The sequence below is a fragment of the Prinia subflava genome, chromosome 14, assembly GCF_021018805.1.
Source record: "Prinia subflava isolate CZ2003 ecotype Zambia chromosome 14, Cam_Psub_1.2, whole genome shotgun sequence".
NCBI classification, from domain to species: domain Eukaryota; kingdom Metazoa; phylum Chordata; class Aves; order Passeriformes; family Cisticolidae; genus Prinia; species Prinia subflava.
The window spans coordinates 13,920,813-13,945,957 of record NC_086260.1 but is presented as its reverse complement, the minus strand read 5'-3'; the positions used below and the strand labels follow the sequence as shown (position 1 = coordinate 13,945,957).

The 25,145-nt window shown below is 43.1% G+C and overlaps 1 protein-coding gene across 1 annotated transcript in view; it reads left to right on the top strand.

The window, feature by feature from the left end:
* The window catches only part of SYN2 (synapsin II), a 154,514-nt gene that overhangs the window by 51,394 nt on the left and 77,975 nt on the right, over positions 1-25,145 (top strand). The window contains exons 2-5 of the mRNA XM_063411946.1: positions 481-538; positions 4,766-4,857; positions 9,885-10,041; positions 22,059-22,148. Coding sequence (XP_063268016.1) covers positions 481-538; positions 4,766-4,857; positions 9,885-10,041; positions 22,059-22,148 — 397 coding nt within the window. The remainder of the gene's footprint in view (positions 1-480; positions 539-4,765; positions 4,858-9,884; positions 10,042-22,058; positions 22,149-25,145) is intronic.

Below are 25,145 nucleotides of genomic sequence, written 5' to 3'. Positions count from 1 at the left end.
AGCAGTTTCCAGTGCTCTGATACTTTAAAAACAATGTCAAGTTTCTAAGCAGAGTGTTCCAAATAAACCAGTTTTCCTGAAAGAACCACGTGGGATAAAGACGAAATGAGAAGTTGTTCACGTGGAAGTGAATTTCCACTGGCATTGTTGACTTTGAGACAAGATTGGACCTGTTTAATGGGACTCCTTTTCCATTATTTAACAGCTGTGAAATGTGGAATTCAGAATGTTTTATGCTTTCAGTGTTGGAAACCACATTGTGCTTTTCCTTACCAAATACTGTGGGCTGGGATGAATACAGGGATGGCAAGGAGGGGGGATTGTGTAGATAGATTTAATTAGATAATTAAATCTACCTGTGCAGCAGGTAGATTTAATTAGTGCATTTGTGTGTTTTCAACACAACGCAGGAAATCTTCTAGAGACACTGATTACAGAGACACAAATCCTTGAGTTTTCTCTCCTTTTTTTTCCCTGCAGGGCCAAAGCTTTTCGTGGGAAAAAGGTCCATGGAGAGTATGACATAAAGGTGGAACAGGTAACTGCCTTAACCTGTTAATTTTCTATCTGTGCATTTATAGAAACCCTTCTATGTAATACCTGGATATAAAACCTCCCTTTTTTAAAAATCCTGGAGGGATTTAAAAGCTGTGTGGCACCTGGGGACGTGGTTTGGTGGTGACCTTGAATTAGTGATAATGGAGATTCTCTGAGGGGGCTTTTCCAACCTAAATGATTCCACGATTCTCTGTGCCTACATGAACAGATAAATTCACAATCTTTGTAAATGATTCCACGATTCTCTGTGCCCACACGTACAGATAAATTCACAATCTTTGTAAATGATTCCACAATTCTCTGTGCCCACATGTACAGATAAATTCAAAATCTTTGTAAATGATTCCACGATTCTCTGTGCCCACATGTACAGATAAATTCACAATCTTTGTAAATGATTCCATGATTCTCTGTGCCCACATGTACAGATAAATTCACAATCTTTGTAAATGATTCCATGATTCTCTGTGCCCACATGTACAGATAAATTCACAATCTTTGTAAATGATTCCACGATTCTCTGTGCCCACATGTACAGATAAATTCACAATCTTTGTAAATGATTCCATGATTCTCTGTGCCCACATGTACAGATAAATTCACAATCTTTGTAAATGATTCCATGATTCTCTGTGCCCACATGTACAGATAAATTCACAATCTTTGTAAATGATTCCACGATTCTCTGTGCCCACATGTACAGATAAATTCACAATCTTTGTAAATGATTCCATGATTCTCTGTGCCCACATGTACAGATAAATTCAAAATCTTTGTACCTCAAACCCCCCACAATTAAGGGAATGTGATGGTTTGGGCTGGAGCAGAGTTAATTTTCCCTCCTGTAGCTCCTGTGTTTGGTTTTTTCTGTTTCCACTCACAGCTTTGGCTTTATCTCTTGAATTCTGCTTATCCCAACCCCCAAAATTCTCACTTTTACCCTTCTAGTGCCCTCCCCGTCCCTCTGGGTGGGAATAAATGTGGGGCTGAGCTGCCAGCTGGGGTTAAACCACAGCAGCCCTTTTTTGGCACCCAAAGTGGGCTCTTCTTAGGGGATTTTGACCATAATTTTCACAGCATGAAAAACATCCTGCATTCAGAAGTTGTTGCTTAGAGACTGTGAAGTTCCCAGACACTCCATGAATTACGTGTGGCAGTTCTGTATCCCTGATTCCCCACTCAGGAATATAAATGTGCTCTGAGTGCAGTGCTGGCTTGTGGGGGTTTAAAAAAAATCCATAATAAATAGGAATAAATATGGAGATACAATTTAGAGTGCTCTAGAATTATGGCTGTTTTATTTAAGCTGAAACTAGGGATTTAAAGAAATCTTTTGAATCTTGAATTCCTCAAATAGGTGCTGCTGTACGAGGCATCAGTCCTGGAGTTGTTTTGTCATTGGATTTTCGAGGAGTGGGGGAAAATTCTTATTAACTGTGGATTCAGCTGATCTAAATTCACTGAAAGGGTCCAGCATCCACTCTTTACCCCACTGAGCTTCTGATGCCCCTGCCTTGGGAACATGGAAAACTTTGTCTTCAGGAGGGTTGAGGGAGAGGCAGGAAAGGGAAGAAAAGTGATTTGTCCATTCACACATGGGTCAGAGCAGGCAGCTGGCAGCACAATCCCCATCTCCTAAACAGGAGCCGAAACCCGGGGTAATTCCCCTGGAATTCCCTTCCTGTGCTGGGCAGTGGGACCAGAGCTGTAATCAGAGAGATTCTGGAAGTTTCTGAGCCACACAAATCCCTTTGTTGCACACCAACATACAAATAACAACTACTGCAATGTGCTGCTGCTATCAGCACTTACTGTAATAGCAATTATTTCATTTTTACCCTGCTTTTCTCAATGTGCAGTGTCTTCTATCACACCCCAAGCTTTTAAAATGATGTATTAATTGGAGATACCCATCCTCAGTAATAGCAATTATTTTATTTTTACCCTGCCTTTCTCAATGAGCAGTGTCTTCTATCACCCCCCAAGCTTTTAAAATGATGTATTAGTTAGAGATGCCCATCCTCAGTCTCGGGGTCACTTGGCTGAGTCTGGAATTTTCAGTGTCTGTACAAATATTTTCTTCTCTCCCCATTTTCACTGGAATTCCCTTCCTGTGCTGGGCAGTGGGACCAGAGCTGTAATCAGAGAGATTCTGGAAGTTTTGCCCACACAAATCCCCTTGTTGCACACCAACATACAAATAACAACTGCTGCAGTGCCCTGCTGCCAATACCACTTATTGTAATTGCAATTATTTCATTTTTACCCTGCCTTTCTCAGTGTACAGTGTCTTCTATCACCCCCCAAGCTTTTAAAATAATTTATTAATTGGAGATACCCATCCGCAGTTTCAGGGTCACTTGGTTGAGTCTGACATTTTCAGTGCCTGTACAAATATTTCCCTCTCTCTCCATTTGCACTGGAATTCCCTTCCTGTGCTGGGCAGTGGGACCAGAGCTGTAATCAGAGAGATTCTGGAAGTTTCTGAGCCACACAAATCCCTTTGTTGCACACCAACATACAAATAACAACTGCTGCAGTGCCCTGCTGCCAATACCACTTATTGTAATAGCAATTATTTCATTTTTACCCTGCCTTTCTCAATGTGCAGTGTCTTCTATCACCTCTCAAGCTTTTAAAATGATGTATTAATTGGAGATACCCATCCTCAGTAATAGCAATTATTTCATTTTTACCCTGCCTTTCTCAATGTGCAGTGTCTTCTATCACCTCTCAAGCTTTTAAAATGATGTATTAATTGGAGATACCCATCCTCAGTAATAGCAATTATTTCATTTTTACCCTGCTTTTCTCAACGTACAGTGTCTTCTATCACCCCCCAAGCTTTAAAATCATTTATTAATTGGAGATACCCATCCGCAGTCTCAGGGTCACTTGGTTGAGTCTGACATTTTCAGTGCCTGTACAAATATTTCCCTCTCTCTCCATTTGCACTGGAATTCCCTTCCTGTGCTGGGCAGTGGGACCAGAGCTTTAATCAGATTCTGGAAGTTTTGCCCACACAAATCCCTTTGTTGCACACCAACATACAAATAACAACTGCTGCAGTGCCCTGCTGCCAATACCACTTATTGTAATAGCAATTATTTCATTTTTACCCAGCCTTTCTCAATGTGCAGTGTCTTCTATCACCCCCCAAGCTTTTAAAATGATGTATTAATTGGAGATACCCATCCTCAGTAATAGCAATTATTTCATTTTTACCCTGCTTTTCTCAATGTGCAGTGTCTTCTATCACCCCCCAAGCTTTTTAAATGATATATTAATTGGAGATACCTGTTCTCAGTCTCAGGTTGTGTCTGGAATTTTCAGTGCCTGCACAAACATCCCATTCTCTCCCAGCACTGCCCTCCCTGGGCAGCAGGGTGTGAAATGCCCTGGTTCTGCCCGAGGAGGGCTCAGAGATCCCCGAGCAGAACCAGCATTGTGACATTCTCCATTCTGTGCCCGGACACCAGAGACACTTTCATTTGTCCCCCAAAGACAGCTGGCTGCATTTCAATTCTTCTGCTGGGGGATGTTATTGTGAAGTGCCTTGAGAGTCTAAGCTGGTGAAAGGCTGGGGATAAATGGAAAACATCCTGTGCTCTCCTTTCAAATAACTGCAGATTCAGAGTATGGGGGCGGCTCCCTTGAAATTCCACATTTCCAGGCTGAGAAGGCTTTTGAAGGAGTGCTTTAATTGAGAATTTGGTGAGACAATTGCTCATTAGCACCAGATCTTTTAAAAAGAAGAGTAAATGCACGTGAAGAAAATCCAAAGGCGTGAGCAGTACGAGGGGGCACTAAATTCTGTAAGAAAATGCTGTTTTAATTCTGCTTTTGTACCGTTTTCTTCAAAACTTCATGTCAGTGTTGAGCCTGTATTGAGCTCTTTGCTAACATTGTGCAAAGCAGAAACATAATCCCTACATTTCTGTGCAGACAAGGAGGATAAATCCACTTGCTACTGCCTCACAAGCCATTCTCACAACATTTTTTAATAATTTTTGCTCTCTTTGGATTAAAACCTTTTAGAATGTGGTGCGTCACACTTGACAAACACCTCTGGATCAATGCCCTGTGGGTGCTCATTTTATTTCAGATCTGTTTTGTCAGCACTTCAGGCCCTAATGCTCAAAAAAAGGGAGTTAGGAAAATAAAGGTGAAATAAACAGCCTGACTAATGGGGGTCTTTTCTTCATAGGCAGAATTTTCAGAAATCAACTTGATAGCCCATGCTGATGGCAATTATGCAGTTGATATCCAAGTAATCCGAAATGGCACCAAAGTTGTCAGGTAAGAGAAACTAAATGGAATAACAGCAAAAAGCAACAAATGGCAATAAACGTGTGGATGGGAAAGGGGCTGGGCGCTCTGGTTGTGTTTGTGGATTCTGAGTGATGCCCTCAGGGGAGGCAAAAAATAAAATATCTGATTTGTGACAACCTCTTTGTGACACATCTCGACATTTTAATCACGGGGAAAATGGATTTATCAAGAGAGTGAAGTCCAGAATAAAGAATAAATGCTTGGTAGTTGGGATTATTGATTTGGGTTTTCTGCCTGCTACAGAAGGAGCCAGATTTGGGGATTTTGTACCTGCCAGACTTTCCCAGAATAGCAGAATTTATTTCCAACGTGGAATATTTTCTATTGAAACAGACCAAGTCATTACACCCCTCTCAGGGTAGTTCCTGGAATATTCCATGTTTGAAACATTCCAGTTTAAACACCCCAGATTTCCCAACAGCTGTTTTGTCTAAAAAGGATGATGCCAATGAAGGCAGGGTAAATTTAACTTTTCATTTTTTCAGTGAGGACATCAACAGCCTCATAAATGTGAAGGGAGAAAACAGGGCAAAGCAAAAAATTAAGGAAGTATTAGAAAAGTTATATCAGCAAAATTATTATATTGGCCAAATTATTACCAAAGTTATATCCATTATTTTGTTTAAATTGTGAGAATTGCTCCTATTTTGGCTGGTGCAGTTATGTGTGAGTGAAGTGTAGCAGTTGTTTGGCTGAAAAATTGAATTTAAAGGCAGAGCCACCCAAGCATGTCCTGGATCTTCATGGTTTGCAGAACATCTCTGAATAAAAGATTTCAAAGTGCCTACTCATTCATGTAAAAAACAAAACAAAACAAAAACCCCAAAACAAACAAAAAACCCACCAAAAACTCCAGGAAAAAATATTCAAAAGAAGTTTATGCTTCAAAATTCCAACTCCCTAATCTCTGGCATGTTTTAAAAATATTGCAGTTTAATACAAAAACAATGATCTTGTGCCAAATCTACAAGATTATTGCCTTAGAAGAGTGAGAGATTTGATTTTTCTTAGGGTTGGTGGAATTTTTTACCAAAGTTTAGGAGCCAAGAAATCTTGATCGCTGCTCCCCAGTGGCTTTTCTGCAGTATTCCAGAATTATTTTAAGAAGTATCAAGGCCAAGTTACCATCAAAACATCTCAGGAGAAAATGAGGGCTGGGAACCTCCAGCAATAACATCTCCAAACCTTTGCAGGTCGTGAGAAAACTTGGTAGAAATGCTGCTTATGTTAGGGGAAAAAGGACCCTTGTGCCAGCAGATAACTCTGAGAATAAGGGATTTTATAATATTATCATTTTATGGGCAATTTATTTACCCAACCAGAAGTACCTGAAGCTGATCATTTTCCCTCAAATCTGGTGGGAGATGCCTGGGGGTGTGAGAGGAATGGGAGGATGGAAGATCAATTCTCTGTTTCTGTGATAACTGGAGATATTTTTTATCAATTTGATGCCCGAAGGGACCTTGTACCACAGATTTATGAGCACATTATTAGTTAGCAAAATCACAGAAATTTCGATGATAAAATTTTGCTGGTTTAGTTTAGGAGGAGAAAAAAAAGATTTAACAGGCACTAACTTGTTTTTTTTATAAATAGAAATCATACCACGAAAAATTACATTTTCTGTAACATAATGCTGAGATTTTTGGATCTTGACACTTGAGCCACAATTAAAATTTTTCTCCTGACCTCCTTCTGTATGCAGTCTCTCCATCCAGCATTAATTACAGAACTAGAACAATTATGGGAATGTATCATACTCTTTTGAGGAGCTTTTGCAAAGCAAACCATATTTTTTTACTTTTAGTGTTTAAAAAATTTTAGTGTTTAAAAATTCCCTCCATTCCCTGATTGTTGCATTAAATTGGTCTTTGAGAGGACACTTTCTGTTCTTTTATTTGAAACCACAGCGCTGTCTGGGATGTGTTATCCCCCTTATTTTAATAATTTAAAGTTGCCTCTTCCTTTCACTAAGGAGTCTGCAACTTTGATGAAGGCAGCATTAATCCTCTAAGTTTTGTATTCATGCTGGGCCAGTAAATTGGATTTCCATGTTCCAGACTCTTGGCACTGCCCGTGAAACCTCCATCACAACATCTCAGAGCTGTGCTGCAGACATTTTTTAGGAATCCTGTTTAAAGGCAAGGATTTCTTTACAGGTTTTGCTCATTGAGCTCCAGTGCCATTTCAACAACTTTTGTCAGCAAATCTACAATGTTACTTTTGCCAAATCACGTAGATTTGTAGTTTTGTTTTGTTTGTGGTGGGACTTTTTTGGGTTTTTTGGTTTTTTGGGTGTTTGTTTGTTTGTTTGTTTGTTTGTTTTGGGGGTTTTTGGGGGTTTTGTTTTGGTTTTTGTTGGGGTTTTTTGGGTCTTTTTTGTTGTTTTTTTGTTGGGGTTTTTTGGGGTTTTTGGGGTGGGGTTTTTTTTTGTTTTTTTGTTTTGTTGTTTTGTTTTGTTTTGTTTTTGTTTTTTTAATTTTTGCAGTGGCAGTGTTAAAACATTGCCACAGGGAAGCTCTGGATGCCTCCATGTGTCCAAGGCCAGGCTGGATGGGGCTTGGAGAAACCTGGGATAGTGGAAGGTGTCCTGGCATCCACCAGAAAAGAAAATGAGCTTTAAAAACTCCTTCCCAACCCAAACAGTTCTAATTCTTGAAATTTAAGAACCCAGCTAATCTACTTTCACTACTGCATCCAAGCTGGGATCTCAGAACTGCTAAAGCAATTTAAACACTGATTTTAATTGTTTTGTTGTTTTTATTCTACCAGGCTGAGGCTTCCGAATCATTTTGTAATCTTTGGAGTGTCTCACTCCAGTAAACAGCTTGTATTTATTCAAGGCTTGTAAATAATTTCACCAATTTACTGTGCTAATTTAATTTACCCTGCAGTTATACCTCTTTGAGGAGGTTGAAATCTTCAGGCTAGTCAGAATATTTTTCCCCCCTAAAATTGGAATGCAGAAAAGACTCTCTCAACAGTCAAATTTAGGAGTGAAGTGCCCCTGTTCTGGAGGCTCTGTCCTGTTGGTTTGTGTTTTCTGTTTCCCATAACCTTCTCCAGTAACAAAATGTCAGGGTTGGAGTGAGGTGAAGGTGGTGTCAGGCTGCTGGCAAAGGTGTGGGGTGATATGGGGGAAACCACGGGGAGCAGCAGGGGAAATGCAGATCAGACACCGGAGAGAAAAGGGGGAAATGCAGCTCTAAATCTAAACATTCATTTTGACAAGTCTCTTGATCAAAAGTTCAGTTGGGATTCTCTCCATTATGGTCTGATTCCTTTGGCCAGCAATGTGGTTGCTTCATCCCTTACTGTCCTTAAAACAACCTGACAATAATTGTGGGGGGGAAAAAATTCCCCAAAAGCCCAAGTTTGTGGCAGAGCCCTTTGCTTGTTTCAGTTTTGCTTGTCACTGCTCAGAAACCGGAGAACACAAACAAAGGACATACCTAGAGATTATAGATGTGATTTATCCATCAGCAGGAAAACAACTGCATTATTTTTACTTCTAACCCAATAACCAATAACAGTTCTTTACCAGGAATAATAAAAATGCAAATGCAGTAATACAAAAAATACAAGCAAGAAAACAAACCAAAGTCCTAGAGAACCCTGGAGTCAGGAATGTGACCTGTTGTCAGGGTGTTGGGAGCAGTCCAAATAAATCCTCCTGGAGTGGCAGATGTGGTTGTGTTGGAGCAGAGATGATGCTGTAATGGTGGTGAGATGAGTCCTGTCTTCCTCTGAGGATCCAGTGGAAAGAGGAATGTCTGGGGTCCCTGTGTCCCCATTTTTATCGGGGTAGGGAATGGTTGGCTCCTCCCCACTGGGTGCAGCATCTCCCAATGGATGATGGAATGTGTCAGTCACTGGTGAGCCTCAATGGCCCATGAACAGAAGATATCCCTCAGAGGGTGAGACAAAGTCGATGAAAGAGATCAGAAACACTGCCCCACATGGTCTGTATCAGAAGGCATCCACCCTCTTTCCCCCTGGAGTTACACGAGACAAAGAACAATATCTCCCAAACGGTTCCAACAGATGACAACAGAACACACATTTTTGGTTACCTTTTTCAACCCGAGGCACTCCCCCTGCCCTTGTGCCCACCGGGAGGCATTTGAAGGCTCTCCAGGCTGGCTCTCTGTCCTAGTTTAGGACAAATTTAGGGGAAAATCCCCACAACTCCCTCCCCCACCACCAGGTTCAGGAGGAATTTCCTCAGAGGAGAAAGTGGAAAAAACTTGTTTATTGAGAAACAACGAAAAAAACACTCCCCAACACAAGGAAAACAGTCCGAGATGACAACAAGTGTTTTCACCAGTCCAAGAGAGGGTGAGCAGTCTCTGCTGGGGAGAAGCCAAAGCTTCTCCCAGGTGCAGACTCCGGGGGGTGTTCCCTTGATGTTCCCGAATCAGGGCCCGAAGCAGGTCCGATGTCTTCAGGGAAGGGAGGAAGGAAAGAAGGGGAAACACAAAAGCAGAAAAATGGCAAAAAAGCAAGCAAAAAGCAGAAAGCAAGAGAGCAAAGCCAGCAAAGCAGCCTAAAGATAGCAGCAAGCCAAAAGCAAGCAGCAGGGGGAGGGGCTCAGCTATAGACAAAACAAACTGGGAACATGGGAACAGGAAAAAAAAAAACAATTTGGGATACAAAGCATGAAAATGTCCTGTCACCCCAGGACAGTCAGTCACTGGTGAGCCTCGATGGCCCATTAACAGAAGATATCCCTCAGAGGGTGAGACAAAGTCGATGAAAGAGATCAGAAACGCTGCCCCAGATGGTCTGTATCAGAAGGCATCCACCCTCTTCCCCCCTGGAGTTACATGAGACAAAGAACAGTATCTCCCAAACAGTTCCAACAGATGACAACAGAACACACATTTTTGGTTACGTTTTTCAACCCGAGGCCCTCCCCGTGCCCTTGTGCCCACCGGGAGGCATTTGAAGGCTCTCCAAACCAGCTCTCACACTGTGCCCGCTGTTCCCCGCAGGTCGTTCCGGCCCGACTTCGTGCTGGTGCGGCAGCACTCCTACAGCATGGCCGAGAACGAGGACTTCCGCAACCTCGTCATCGGCCTGCAGTACGCCGGCGTGCCCAGCGTCAACTCCCTGCAGTCCATCTACAACTTCTGCGACAAGCCCTGGGTGGTGAGTGCTGCCCCGGGGGGCTCCAAGGCTGGGCTGGAAGTTTGGGTTTTACTGAGGGGCGTTGGGTTTACACGTTTCAAGGGAAGTCAGAGGTCTGTGCACGTCCCAGGCAGGCAGAGAGCAAACAAACAGGTGCTTTTCCTCCAAGCAGAATTTTCTTAAGAATAAAGAACCTGAATTAAAAAAACCTGCGTAAAAAACCTGCATAAAAAAACTTAGTAAAGAGAATAAAGTGGGGATTTATTAAAGGCCTTTGATATTTATTAATAGACACACCTTGGGCAGTCAGAGCCTCCCAGGGGCTGCACCCAGCATGGACAATGCTCATGGGTTTTTCAGACAATTATCAGTTTGGGCCATTTGCATATCAGGGGTTAATCCTCCAATTACAGGTAATGAAGTAATTTACTCCCAGTTTGCTCCTCCCTGTTCATTTTTGTTTATACTTTTCAGGGCCTGAGGCAGTGAGGTGTCCTTGAGTTCCAGGCCCAGAGGGATTTTTTCCTCTGACTAAATCCTGAAGACAGTCACTAACACTCTGTCTGGAGTTCAGAGCTATCCACTAGAGCAGTACAGGATCTAAAAAATATAAAAGCTAAATCCTAAGGCATCACTGCACCTGGAAATTTCCTGGGCCTGGCAGTTCAGCTGCTGCAAAGACTTTCTTTAATTGCGTGTTTCGTTCTCCTTTGTGAGCATTGATTATCAATCTGCCCTCACAGTGAAATAGTGGAAGGATTAAAAACCAAATGAAGACGTTTAATTTTTTTTCTTTCAAAGAGCCAGTGTGGAGACAGAGAGGAAAAATCTTTGTAGTACAAATAGAGAAATAAGTGAGGCATCCAACAGAAAGCCTCCCCACTGCGAACTCGCTTCCTCAAGTGAGGAAAGAGTGTTTATTCACAATTTGCCTGGGAAAAGCAAGCAGAGAATATTTCTCATATTTGTGGTTTTGAACATAATTTGAACAGGCTCTAGCCAGTGTTTTCCTCGTTCCTGTGAAATTTTTGGGGCTATGCTTTAGCAAGGAAATCTGAAGCGCCTCGTTTCCTCATTTGAAAGCCCTTTTCATAATCCTGTGCCTCTGGGGTGGGAGTTGGTCCTTTCAGTTACCCCTGGAGCAGGGAGGTACCCTGGAGAGCCACTGATCTTTGGCAGTTTTAGTGGAGAAGCCAATGCTGTGTTTCTTCACAAGTTTTGTAGAAATGGAGGTAGAATTTGGTGATCCCAATGGTTCATAAAGAACTAAATATTAGTAGCAGCAAGTAAAAATGTGGTGCTGTAAAAGGTGCTGATCCACAGTGCAGTCACTTTTCCTATAATTCTATTATCCAACAGCTAACACAGCTTTAAAAAATCCCACTTCTTATAAATAGCCAAAACTTCTTTTTTTTTTTTTTTCCCTCTGGTATCTGGGTAAGAAAAGAACAGTTGTCAATATTTTTCACACTGCAGGGAAGTTTTACTACAGTACTTTTTATTGCCTTGAAGATGTTAATTTTTTAATACTTACTATGAAAACCCCTCCAAACATTTGTCAGCAGTTTCTAACATATTCCTCTTGCAGCCTATTTTATTATCCTTTTATGCTGCAGTAAACTGCTGCAGGGTGGGGAATAAATAATTGATTGAGCATTTACAACTTCTCAGTACACACTGTACATTACTGAATTCATTATTTTAGTGCCTCACATTTTCCAGCTGTGTGGCATTTCCCAGGGCTTTGATTCACTGGGTGCAATAAAGCTGGGTAGGGAGGCAAGGCCAGGAGCATTTGTAAGCAATAAAAGGTAAAGGAATAATTCCTTCTTACAGACTGCCATATCTGTGTCTTTATCACTTTAACACTGCCCTTCAGGTGGGTCCTAGTGAGGAGTGTGGGCTTTTAGGGTGAGCACAGAAATAATTTCAAACACCAGGGGCTTTGTTGGGCTTTTTAACTTGAATATCCTGCCTTGTGCTGTTGGTGGTGCTGGGAGATGCAGAGACCTCTGTGTATTCCCAGAGGAGAATGAAATCCTCACCAGATTGAGGAAAGGAAGAACTCATGGCCCGTGGGGGATTTTTGGGATGTCTTGTGCAGGACCAGGAGTTGGACTCCAATGCCCTTTGTGGGTCCCTTCCAACTCCCAAGCAGGGCAGGGATTTCTTCCTGCACAATCTCTGTGTCAACACCAGTGCCCTGATATTTGTGTGAAAGTTCTCTCTACAAACGTTTCAGGTGCAAAACAGGGAAGCACAACACTACATAAAGCCATTAGTAACAATCTTTATTAATTCATGAGAAATAGACTGACTTCCTGCAGGTAAGATGTGGAGTGGCAGAAGGGAATTACAACTTTGACAACAGCAGGGGAAAAACAAAAGGGCTATGCAATGGAATGGGGCCTTAAAAAGATGGGAAGTTACTGAGTTAGCCATGGGCAATGAATCTTCCTTATATCAGAGCAGAATCAGGAGTTGTGTAGATCTGCTAGGAGGGGAAGTTGGGGAAGTGAGACTGGTAAAAAAAGGGCTCTCAAGTAAAATGAGAGTTAGGACTCAGCGTAGAAGGTCTTTGGGTTTGAAATGAAAGCTCTTCACCGTGTCAGGTGTTTGCTGGTTTCGGAACACACAGCTCCAGATGTACAACATCAGCTCCCAGGGCAGATTCACACTCTGTGCCACAAACTCCAGCACCTGTCCTCAGTTTTCCAGGAAAGCTCTTTTTGTACTCTGTTTTTCTGTGCATTTGCCAACAGACAGGGGACAAATTCGTGTTTGATCTGAGGTGTTTGACTGAAAGGTGGGGTGTGGTGGGACGACTGCCAGGAACGCACTGAGAACAGGTCTCAGAGCTTGTGTTCCCCGGGGTCAGGGCATGCACAGCTCCTCCAAATCCTCAGCAGAAGATCAGAGCACTGCACAGCCCCGTGAGAGGCTGGGCTGTGAGCAACCAGGGGGAAGAAAATGCTGGAATGAGTGTGTGGGGTGAGATGTTTGTGTTCTGAAATGTGCTGGGAGTGCGGGGTTGTTACAGCGCTCGGGTTATTTCACTTCTGTGATAACACTTAGCTCATGGAGAATTCATGGCCCTGGCTCGAGGTGGATTTCACTGAAATGCTAGTAAGGACGTCAGAAAGCTGGGGGAAAGCATGGGTTTTATAAATAAAAGTTCTTTATTGCTGAGCTGTGGAGGAACCTTTTTAAAGTTCATGCCCTCGCTGAAAAATTATTATTTAAAACATTGGAACATTTCAGTGCAGGGTCATGCTGCAAAGGAATTGTCTTGGGCATGAAACAACCTCATCAAACAAGACTAGAATTGTACCCGGTTCAATTTACAGCTACACTGAGTTAAGGTGAGGCAAAACCATCCACTGTCCTTGGAGGACTCCCAATTCACCTGACAGTTTTACTCGTGTTTAATGGGGTGCAGATCCTGCTGTAAAGTGTTTATGAGAAAAAAAAGTAAAGAGGGAAAAAAGAGCATCATTATTAATCAAAGTTAATATTTGATATCATTTAAATTATCTGTTTTCCTTTAGAATATGTCATTCAGGAAACAAAGGAGGCTTCCCTTAGTTCAGGCTTAGGAGCTTGTGTGCAAACTTTCTCATAGGACATGGTGTCATTGTCCCTGGAGGGATTTTAGATTTAAGTTCCATGTGAATGTGGAACTTAAGGACAAGGGTGAGGGTGGACTTAGAAGTTCATGGTTAGTGCCTGGTCTTGGTGATCCTAGAGGGCTTTTCTAACCTAAATGGTTCTGTGGTTCCATGGACATGTGTGAAGTAATTGTGGAGGCCTGAAGGAACTGGAAAATCTGGTGATGGTATCAGCACTGGGTAAAATCTCATTATTTAGACTGGGGGAATAATATTTTAAAAACCTCAACAAAACAACATGTGTTTAAAAAATACAAAATGTGATTTTTCCAGTGTCCTGTGTTGAATTTATAAAAAACCATAAATTCTTCCTGCATGCATCCATTTGCATGATTCTTGTAATGATTGATGTGGAACTTGCATGCTGAAGGGTTTCCTTCAACTGAACCCTGCTGGATTTTACCTTCAGCTGCAAATCTTGGTGCTGGAGTTGCAGTATTTTGGAACAGCCCAGTTTATTCCCTGCCCATGCCCTGTGTCCAGCAGCTTGCTGGTGAGTGGAATCAGGGAGGTGCAGCTGAGTGACACCAAAGAGGCAAACTCTGATTTAATTCTCAGGGGCTGCAAGGTTCGATGTCCAAGGCTGCAGATAGAATAAAGGGTTGGGTTTTATTTCTGTTCAGCCTGACTGAAGTGATAATTACAGGTGTTACAGGGGCTGGGTTGGTGCTCCCAGTTCTCTGTGACAGTGATAAACCCTCCAGGCCTGCAGAGACTCCAGGATTGCTGCACTTGTGTAGAGCAGCTGTACACGGCTGAAGAGGAGGAAAACCCTCCCCAAATCAGCTCCGTGAGTGCAGTCCTGTTCCTTTAGTGCAGAGGGAAAACATCCCAGCCCCTGCAGCTGGCTGCACATCTGTTCTCCTGGGAGCTTCAAGGACCTGCTGATGCCTTAATCCCACACTCACCCTGCTGAAGGAGAGGCACAACCCCCTGGGTGAGCACTGTGACCCTGCCTGGCTGTTGCCAGCGTGGAGGAAGGGTCTGTGTTTAGGAAACGGGGAGTGGAGGGAATCCCAGAGGGATTTGGGGAGCCCAGCTGGGGCAGGGCTGTGGCAGGGCTGTCCCGGGCTGTGAGCTGGCTCTGCAGGGGTGGGAGCTGGTGCTGAGCAGCCTGGCCCCATCCGTGCGCACCCCTGGCACTCTGCTCCATCACCCCGGGCACGTGGGACCAGAGGAAGCAGGCAGGAAGGGTTTTCTGGGCCAGAGCTGGCGGAGAGGGAGGCAGGGACACCTGGGAGTGTGTGAAGAGAGCTGGAAGGTTCTGGTGTTCCTCACACAGAGCTCCAGATGGGAACCCTCCTGTGCTGGAACATCTTCAGATGTCATACTCTGCCCTGTTGCAGGAATTTATTGTTATCAGGGCTTTGAAATGTTACAGAAGGGGCACAGAACTCTTGGCTGTGCCAGAATTTCTCTCCTTGCTCACCCACAGCCGTTCTGAGGGAAGGCTGGGAATGGCTTTTTTTGTCAGACCTGGTGGTACTGTAAATCTCACAGTTGTTGTTTGTTTCTTTTCCTCCAGTTTGGGAGCAGACAGCCAAACACTTCTTTGCAAGTTTGTTGATGTTTTCCTTGTTTTGCTCCTCTTGCCAAGCTTACACAACTCTGTGGCTTCATGTGTCGTGTTCTGCTTTGCATTTCTTTTGCAGACACTTTTCTACTTTTCTGTCTTCATCTCTCTGCTCCAGCAGGACATTTAACCTCTCTGCTTTTACCTTGCTTTCTTGGAAGGTCTGTTTTAACTGCCCTTTCTCGCTATTTGATGGTTTCTAATGCTCGTCCTCACCTTGTTTTCTCCTCTGTGTTGCTGCTCCAAGTTGGTCTCTTGTGCTTTTTCCACTCCCAGTTACACTCTAAAAATCTTGAGCAACAGATTGGGGCACTGGCAGGACATTTGTCGGGACTCTGCAGGGAGGAGCAGAAAAAAAGAGATGAGCTCTGTTCCTTCCAGCTTCCTGTTGACACAAATTATTGAAGCTATGCTAATGGGAGACACAACCATGCAGAGGAGATTCAATTTCGTGTCAAAGCATCTTCTGGAGAGCAAACAACAAACAAAATGAATGCGTGCAAGAAGAGAAGCTTTGCTGTAAATCTGGGAGATTTTTGGTGCTAGTCTGTGTTGGGTTTAAAGAAAGAAATTCTAAATGTTAATTTCACTATAAGAAAATCTTGTGCCCGTTAGGAAAAGTCAGATTTGTACAATAGTGCTGAGCAATGGGACAGAATTTGGCTGGTTATTGCTCTCTTTTATGTGCCAGAGGGGATCTTCTTAAAGGTCAGGGCTGGAGAATGCTCACCTGCCATCTGGCTGCAGCTCACACTCAGGGATGCTCACATTTAATGTTTGCCATCGAGATAAATGTTAGAAACACTGAGATGTGTTTTAGTTTTATGTGTTTCGTTAGATCAGAACTGGAGCCAGCACTGAACTTGTTTCTGGCCAGGCTGATCTCTCTGGCAGGTCAAGGCAGAGGGTGCAGGGACCTTTTCCTGCCCTGTCACTGCAGGAAGCTGCTGAATTTCCTTTCCCTGCCCCAGGACTGGAGCAGGAGCTGCCTCCTCTCCCAGGCAGGGCAGAGCTGCTCCCTGAGACAGCAGGACGTGGGTGGCAGGGCTCAAACAGCCCCCTGTGAGGACGTGTGGCATCTCTGCATCAAATCCCTTGTGCCTAACAGCAAATATTGGCATCAGTGGCCAGTTTGGGGCCTTTATTCAGAGGAAGTTTGGGGTTACAGAAGGGTGGATTTACAGATTTCAAGTGAAGTCAGAGGCCTGTGCATGTCCAGGGCAGCCAGAGGACAAACAGGTGCTTTTCCCCCAAGCAGAACTTTCTTAAGGATAATCTAAGGAAATCTTCCATGCAAATCCACCACTGATTTCTTCCCCTACAGGTTTCACTGAACTCAGTATTTTTATGGAAGCCTCCTATTTGATCTGGACCTCATCCCTAAAAAGCCCCACAAACAAGAAAATCTCTTTGTGCTGCAGTGAGCCCCAAACCCTTCTGAGAAGTGCTTGAGCACAAGGGCCAAGTCCCATCAAAATAAACAACAGCACAAATGTTTCCCTGGTCGGAACACTGAACTCCCTGTTCCCATAACAGTGGAATAAAGTGCATTTTCTCACTGCTGGAAGAGCACCCAGGAAGGAGTCCCCAGAGCCTCTCACTTCCACAAGCTTTCTTCCTTCTCTAAATTTTCATTCCAAAACAGAGGGCTCCAGAAGGCCTCTCGATCTAGGTATTGCCTTTTGCTAATTCTTTTATATCAGGCATGTCTCGATCTGTGCTCTACCCTTTTATGCTCATGGGCTGTTTTCCTCCATTTTAATCCACATGTCTTGCTTAAATCTCGCTTTCCTCACTGTTTACACATTTTGTCAGTGCCTCTTCCACCAGCCAAGGTGTCTGTCCTTGCCAGATGCCTTCTTGCCCAACCCTGCAAGCCAGGAGATGTTTTTATGTCTCTTACTGTGACCCTTTTCTGGTTCTTTGGGATTTTTTTTTTAATCCTGTTTTTCCAGCCGTTGTAGAAAACTTTTTTTTATTTTTTTTTCTCTCATGGATGCACTCTGGTAATTTGTAAGCCAGTTCATGCAGCTCTTCCAAGGGCATGAGGTTTTTATTTAAGGCTTCTTTTTTTTTCTTTGCATCCTGTAGAAACTCAATGGTTTTCATCTCATCAGCTGTAATTCTGATGTGAAAATATTCCAGAAGTTAATTACAGCAGTGATTAGCAGTGGGAAAGCTGTGCCTCTCAGATTGCAGCTCTCATGCTGCAGGGGAGGTGCAGCAGCCCAGAAAACGCCCTTGGAAATTCTGGATAGCTGGAGCAGACAGCCCAAACCCCTCTGGGAAGGGCCAGCACACCCCAGAGGGGCTGAGCAGCTCCATCTCAGCAGGTGCTGCAAGAACCCCAGAGGGTGAGGAGGGAGCTGAAAGCAGAGCAGGTGAGGAAATATCAGCTGCAGCCAAAGACAGAGGAGATGCTGCTGATCCTGGGCTGGGCTTGAGGGGAAAACCCATCAGGGACAGATCTCATCTCAGAGAGGCAGAGATCACCCTGCTCCTGTGGGCTGCAGACCTCAGGGAACTGATGCCTTGGGCAGGCTGAGCTGGAACAGAGACTGGGCAGAGCCAGAGAATAAAGCAGGGATTTTTTGAAAGGCCTTTAGGGCACACCTTGGGCAGGACAAGAGCCTGGCCAGGGCTACACCGAGGGCGGATCCAAAATGGTCACAAAATGGACCCAAAATGGTCACAAAATGGGCACAAAATGGGCACAAAATGGACCCAAAATTGGCACAAAATGGACCCAAAATGGGCACAAAATGGATCACCAGTCAAGAGGTCTCACACTTTTATCAGTTTTGATCCATTTGCACATTGGGGTTTAATTGTCCAATTCCAGCTCCAGGCTGGGAGGTCCCATCCTTGTTCCTCCCTGCAGCCCACCCTTGTTTGTGCTTTTGGCACAAGATCCCAGATCTCCCATTCCTCTGCTCCTAGAGATGCCAGCTCCTCAGGGTGGGTGTCACAGAGTACCCAGAGAATTTGGTTTTTTAGTTGTTTTAGTTCCCACCAAGCACAGGTGTCCAGCTGGAGTTCTCAGCTTGCAAGGAGGACAGGTAATGAACCTCCAAAAAGGGAAATCTCTGACAGGAAGGGTTCAGTAAAACCCCCAGCCCAGGGGTCCTGCCTAAGCAGGGAACAGGCGAAGGAGATGCAATTCCTGGATTTGAAATCCTGCTCAACATCCCAGGAAATTCCCTGCTGGAATGGGCAGTGCTACAAATCCTCCAGCCTGGCAAGAGGGATTAGCAGCTTTCCGGAGTTCAAGGCAGCACCATCTGCAGTAATTAGTTTGAAACATCCTATCTGATTATCTTCCAGGGAGAAGTTGGTGTGGTCGGCTCAGGAACAAATCCCAGCCCCTCAGAGATGGCATACATGGAATTAAGCACATTTTAACTCCTCGAGAGTGATAAGCAAAGTAATTATCTGACACTTTATGAAGGTAGCAAAGGGATTTTTGGTGCTTCCTGCTTGGTTGCAGCACGATCTGTGCAGTCACATTTAGAGTTCCAGTCTTGGGGTGGTGAAAGCCCAGAAAGATTTGATACAAAATCAAAAGGAATAAGTGGGTTTTTGACCAAATATTTCTCCTCCGTGTCACACCTTGTTGGAGAGGAGAAAAAGCCCAGCTGTCACTGTCCTGCTCTGTTATAAAGGAACAATCCTGGCCTGGGTGTGGAAGGATTTCATCCTGACTAGAAAAGAGCTGACATTGCAACAAATGCCACAAAACCCAACCATTTTCCTTTTAAAATAATCAACTGTAAACACATGGACCAGAGGATATCCCTTTTTGACTGAAAATAAGGTGCAAAATTGGAAAAATGAGAAGTAAATTCAGCTTGCTAAACTGAAAACTTTTTTCCACTTTCTTGTTTTTTTCTTAAGATGTAAAAATGACTTCAGCTGAAATACTAAGCTCTAGGAGTTGGGGGTTTTTAGATGATTATGGGTTTGGATATCCATGCAAAATACTTTACATGGATAATCTGTTAGTATTTCCTATTTCATGAACATCCCATGTCAGTAAACATTTGACATTGGATTAGATAATTCAGTAATTTATCATCTGAAAAGATGATGCTCCTGCACCAGGACTGGAGTTTCATTCGCTTTAGCTGCTGAAAAGGAAAATATAAAAATATATATTCCAAGTCCCACTTAAAAAATGATAGAAGATTATCAAAACTTAAATTAAATTCTTCTTTATCAATAGCCCAGGAGCAACCAGGGAAAAGAACAAATATTTACAGCGGTTTATGGATGTCCAATAAGAATGCTGAAATTTTATGTGAATTGGGGCTGAATTTATCAGGTTGCATTTTGGGGGAGAAATGATTGACAAGAGATCCCAGATTTGGAGACACGGGGGTGGAGCAGCATCTCAGCAGGGTAAAGGAGAAATCATTCCCCCAGCTGTGGCAATCTGAGAGATTTCTCTCCTTTGCCTCAAAAACTGAAACCTACTTTTCCTACCTGCTATTTCCCATCTTAATGACTGGATTAAGGATACTTTGGAGTGAGACATGTCTGTTATCTGTAGTTGATACTATTTTATTTTAATTAAACAAACATTTGCAAGCAATTAATCTCAATTATAGCTTACTTACCCCTTGCATGAATGCCACAACCCCTACAAAAATGCCATTTTCTCAGTGTCTTTTGATCCCTTCCAGTGAAAATGAAAAAGAAAGTAGGGAAAGAATCACAGGGAACACAATCCTGTGATTTCATTGGTTCTTTGGAGGACTTTACTTAAAGATAGGTAAATAGATTTATTTTAACCCAACAATTGCTTGGCAAAAAATCGTGTATTTAATGGTAAGTATTTTCTTGTGGAGTTTGGCTCTTGGATCAGAACTGAAATATTGAGTAAGTTGTCAGGAATCCTATTCACAAACCACCTTATTTTGGTAGCTGTGATAATATTTCCTTTCCTTGAGGCCTGATTTGCACAGCACACACCCCAACTACAATTTCTTAGGCTTTTTGCTCATCAGGAAGGTATTTTCCACTGGCCTTCTGAATTTAAAGATGTATTTTACCAAACCTAAGTAAACACCACAAAATTAAACAAGTCCTCTCTGCCAGCTGGAAATGCAAGCAAAGCTTTCATGGTTTTTTTTTTAACCAGTTTTTGCTCTCCCTGCCCCCTGAGCCTCTCCTCAGAGTAGATATTTTATCTGCATTATGGACAGAGTTCTATTGTTCCGTGCTTTTTGTGCTGTTTGCAACCAGCAAATCCCACTATTCAGAGGGCTGTGCTGGGTTGTTTATGTCCCACGTTGGCACGGGGACAATTGAACACATCACAGGCCCTGGAACTGCTCTGGCCCCTGGCTGCCAGAGCCCTCCTGCTCCCTGGAAACCTCAGGGGGGGCTTGGACTTCATCTCTTACCAGAGGAGAGTTTATCTGCTCAGTAAGAGAAGGAGCAGCCCCAAATCCATCTCTGTTCAATAAAGAATCCTCCTGTGTTACGTGTGAGTGTTCTGTGTGAAGCTGCTGCAGCCCAGGGTGGGTCACGGGAGAATTAAAAGAATATTCTGTCAGAATATTCTGTAAAGAACATGAATAGGAATGGGGTAACATGGAGAAGTTTCAATCATCCCCATCTTTGGTTGTTGTGCAAGGATGGCCACATGTTATATCAGAATATTCTATAAAAAACATGAATACGAATGGGGTAACACAGAGAAATTTAAATCATCCCTGTCTTTGGTGGTGGTGAAAGGATGTCTAGTGTTCTATCAGAATATTCTATAAAAAACATGAATAGAAATGGGGTAACATGGAGCAATTTAAATCATCCCCATCCAAGGATGGCCACGTATTATATCGGAATATTCTATAAAAAACATTAAATAAATGGGGTAACATGGAACAGTTTAAATCATCCCATCCAAGGATGGCCACGTGTTATATCAGAATATTCTACAAAGAACATCAATAGAAATGGGGTGACATGGAGCAGTTTAAATCATCCTCATCCAAGGATGGCCACGTGTTATATCAGAATATTCTATAAAAAACATGAATAGAAATGGGATAACGAGGAGCAGTTTAAATCATCCCCATCTTTGCTGCAAGGATGGCCATGTGTTATATCAGAATATGGAATATTCTATAAAGAACATGAAATAAATGGGGTGACGTGGAGCAGTTTAAATCATCCCCATCCAAGGATGGCCACGTGTTATATCAGAATATTCTATAAAGAACATCAATAGAAATGGGGTAACATGGAGCAGTTTAAATCATCCCCATCCAAGGATGGCCATGTGGGAATGGCTCGTGGCTGCAGCCTGGGAGAGGACACTGCTCCTGTTTGTTCCTCACCTGACCTGTCAGCATGACACAGTTGCTTTTATCTCTTTGCCAACACTGCCAAATCAATGTCAGGGAGGTGCTAGCCACTAAATAAATAAATGGTGAATATGCCTAGGCTTTAGGGTTTTAGAAAATGTGAGATTATAATGATTTCATCATCACAGAATCGCCTTCAAACACACAGACAATGACATGTCTGAAATCCAGTATTCCCATGCATTTCATTTGCTGTTCCCGTGGGGGTTTCACTTTTCAAGGTGTTTTTCTGTTTGTCTGTACATGAAGTCACAGCTGGGGTGGGTTAAAGGGGTGTGTGAGGAGGAGGAGGAGGAGAGGGGCTGTGTGGATCTGCTGGGTTTATCAAACACCCCAAGACAAGAAGCAAAATGTCAGTGTGAGCCCATTTGGGCACAGTGTGATTTCCCTCCTGAGCTTTCTGCTTTGTTCTGCTCTGTTTTGCAGTTTGCCCAGCTGGTGTCTGTCTACAAAACCTTGGGCCCAGAGAAGTTCCCTCTCATCGAGCAGACGTTCTACCCAAACCACAAGGAGATGGTAGGTGCAAGCAGCAGTGCTCAGTCTGCTTTCTGTGCCTGTAACACGGGGGCTGGGACACACAATTCCCTTTTCCCATCTACTCTCCACTCCAAAAGCCATTTTGGCACCTTTCAGGGGGGTGGGACAGGGTGACCGCTCAAAATCACTGTGATGTTGAGCTAGGGGGGGGCTCAGATGGGAAGTGGGGATTTTTCAGCTGCCCAGCTGCAGATCTCAGAGAGATCCAAAAACACTGAACAGTGCAGGAGTCACTTTGATGGTTTGTTTTCCCTCCAGTCCTTTCTGGTGTGCTCAGTGGTTGTTGTCTTTGGAGATGATGCATGGCAGAGCTTTGAACTCAGCCAGAATCAGGGTGGTTGTGACTTGTGATCTTCAGGTGCCTGAGCTGACACTGATTCCCAGTGCTTTACAGACAGAAAAATAACAGAGATGAGCCTGTCAGAGTCCAGGGAGCACCGGGATGATGGGGTTAGGGTGTGGCTTGGTGTTAGGCACTGAGGGGGACACCATGACCCTTAAGGGATCCTTCAAACTTGAGATTGAAACTATAATTGTATTGAAAAAAGCAGGACTTTTGGGTGCATTGCTAAACTGCAGTCCATAGAAACAAGGAACATTTCATGCTGGGGCAAGAACTAATGTGTCAGACTTATAAGTTTATATGGCATATTTTTCTGAGTGTAGCAACCCTGAGAGTGGTTTCCTCTGGCTTCATTCCTCTACATTGCTCATTAAAGTCAGAACTTATACGTTATTTCTCTTTTGTTTGAACGTTTTGAATGTTGTTCTCCATGGCCAAGTAATTTTTTTACATATTTCTATGGTAATGAATGTTTATTCTATAGAAAATGAATCCATTTGGGTATTGCATTGCCACTCAGAGCTGCTGCAATAGCTGCCTGTGATGACACTCATTTCTTTGCTTTTATTCCTCCTGAGGAAAGTATCTGGAACTTTGGGAAATAATCAGGCAATGTGGTACAAAACAATATTTTGTTTGAATGTGTGGAGTGGGCTGTGAGGTGATCTGGAAATCAGATCCTCTGATGCTGCACTGCAGTCATGGCATTTTGTTTTGGGGTTTCAACACTTTATCAGCAGCTAGCCTCGTTTGCATTTGTTGATGCAGAATTTGGAAATTACAGTTTAAAATATGGTTTTGGTGTTCCTCTTGCTTTTTCTCCTTCCCTTTTTACTCTCCAAATGGGAACCTGGAGCTGTCCCCCCCTCCAGTGCAAACCAGCTCAGGGGGGACGTGGGTAGGGGGAAAAAGCCCCAAATCTCTGGGAATTGAGGGTCAGCTGAGCGTGCCAGAGGTGCTCCTTTCATCCTCTGCTGATCATTTGTGCCCAGGCTTTAGGCAGGACAAGGTAAATAAACAAAGATGCCATTCTTTTTGTGTAAAAAACGGAGCTGCTTTAATGAAACACTTTTTGAAACAGAAACATTCATCCCAGGCTGATTACAAAAAACGCTGTGAGGCTTTTGCACTCATGGCTGGTTGAGTCATATCTACAGCCTTTCCCTCAGTAATTAGTTCCCTTTATTTCACTGCTTTCCCACCTCTTCTGTTCTCTGCAAAAACAACATGGCTTTTTTCAACGTGATTGCTGAACAATTTAATTAAAACTGAACTGGAACGTGGTGGAAACACCAGCAATATTCCAGGTGTGATTTTTTTCCCTGCTCACCTCCTTCCTCTCTTCTTTTCCTTAATCTTATCAAAAGTCATGTGAGCCATTTTCAAATTCAAGGCAAATGTTGTGCCAGGCTGTATTTCTGCTCTACCCTCTCATGTGACACAAACACAGTTTCAAGAAGTAAAAAGAAAATGTAAAAAGAATCTGCTGTTGATAAGGTATCAGTGCCACCACAGTAAAAATCCTGATATTGAAATAACATATTCAGAATGCCACCTTGTCGTCAAGCTTTTTGAGAATCGTCCTCAGGGAAAATAAAATCTCATTCTGAACTGGGTTTTTGTAAAGCTTTTCTTGCCACTTTTATTGATATGAGGGGAAAAAAAAATAATTCTTTGTACCATCCATTGTGGGAAGTTTGGGCAGATTTCTGCTCAGCCAGAAATCAAAGTAGACAAACTTTTAATAGTGAAACACCTCATTTGGGATATTTTATAGCAGGACAAATAGAAGATGTTTTTAAAACTAATTGTGGCACACAATTTGTATTACTATAAATATCAGAGAAAGCATTTCTTTGTGCAAGGTGCATGGAGAAGGCAATCTAGGCTGGGTGAGTGGAGTTTAAGGTCTAATTCTGTAAAACTGAAATAGGAACAGAGCTCTGGTGAGTTAAAAAAGCAGAAAAAGCCTGTTTGCTGCAGAGTGTGCTCCAAGAGGCACCACCCCTTCCAAATGGATTTGGAGACAAATGCTACAGCACTGGTGTTGAATTGAATATTAACCATTATTGAATATTGAATATTAACCAAACCATTGAATATTAACCACTGAATATTATTAACCTTTGTGCTTATGAAGCTCTCTGGCCTTCTCTAGGAATTGGTTTGATCTGACACAAGGAAATGAGGCCTGGCTTTGAACCTTTCTGAAAATTCGTGCTACCAATGCACAGCACTGCCAGTAAATAGCTCTGTCACTGCAATATCAATTCTTTTTTGGAAGAAATGTAGCTTTTTGTTATCCTTGCAGTGCAGGTGATGCAATATTTACCGTGTGTATTTCCACATGAGTTTCTCAAGTTCTGACAGTGCTGGGGTACAAGTACCTGGTCGTGTGTTTAGGCAGGTGCTGAGGGCTGCAGCTGCCCTGGGGATGGACGTGGTGTTTGTAGTTCTGAGCCTGTCATAATTTGGGCTTGGAATTTGTTCCAGGGAATGCTGAAATCCATGGATTACTGCTTGTACCCATGGATTAAAAATCTGGCTTTTCCTTCAGCAAGCTGTGGCTAGTCCATAGGAATGCTGACTTGGGAAGGGGGTTTGGATTATCAGGGCTGTTTCTTCATTTAGTT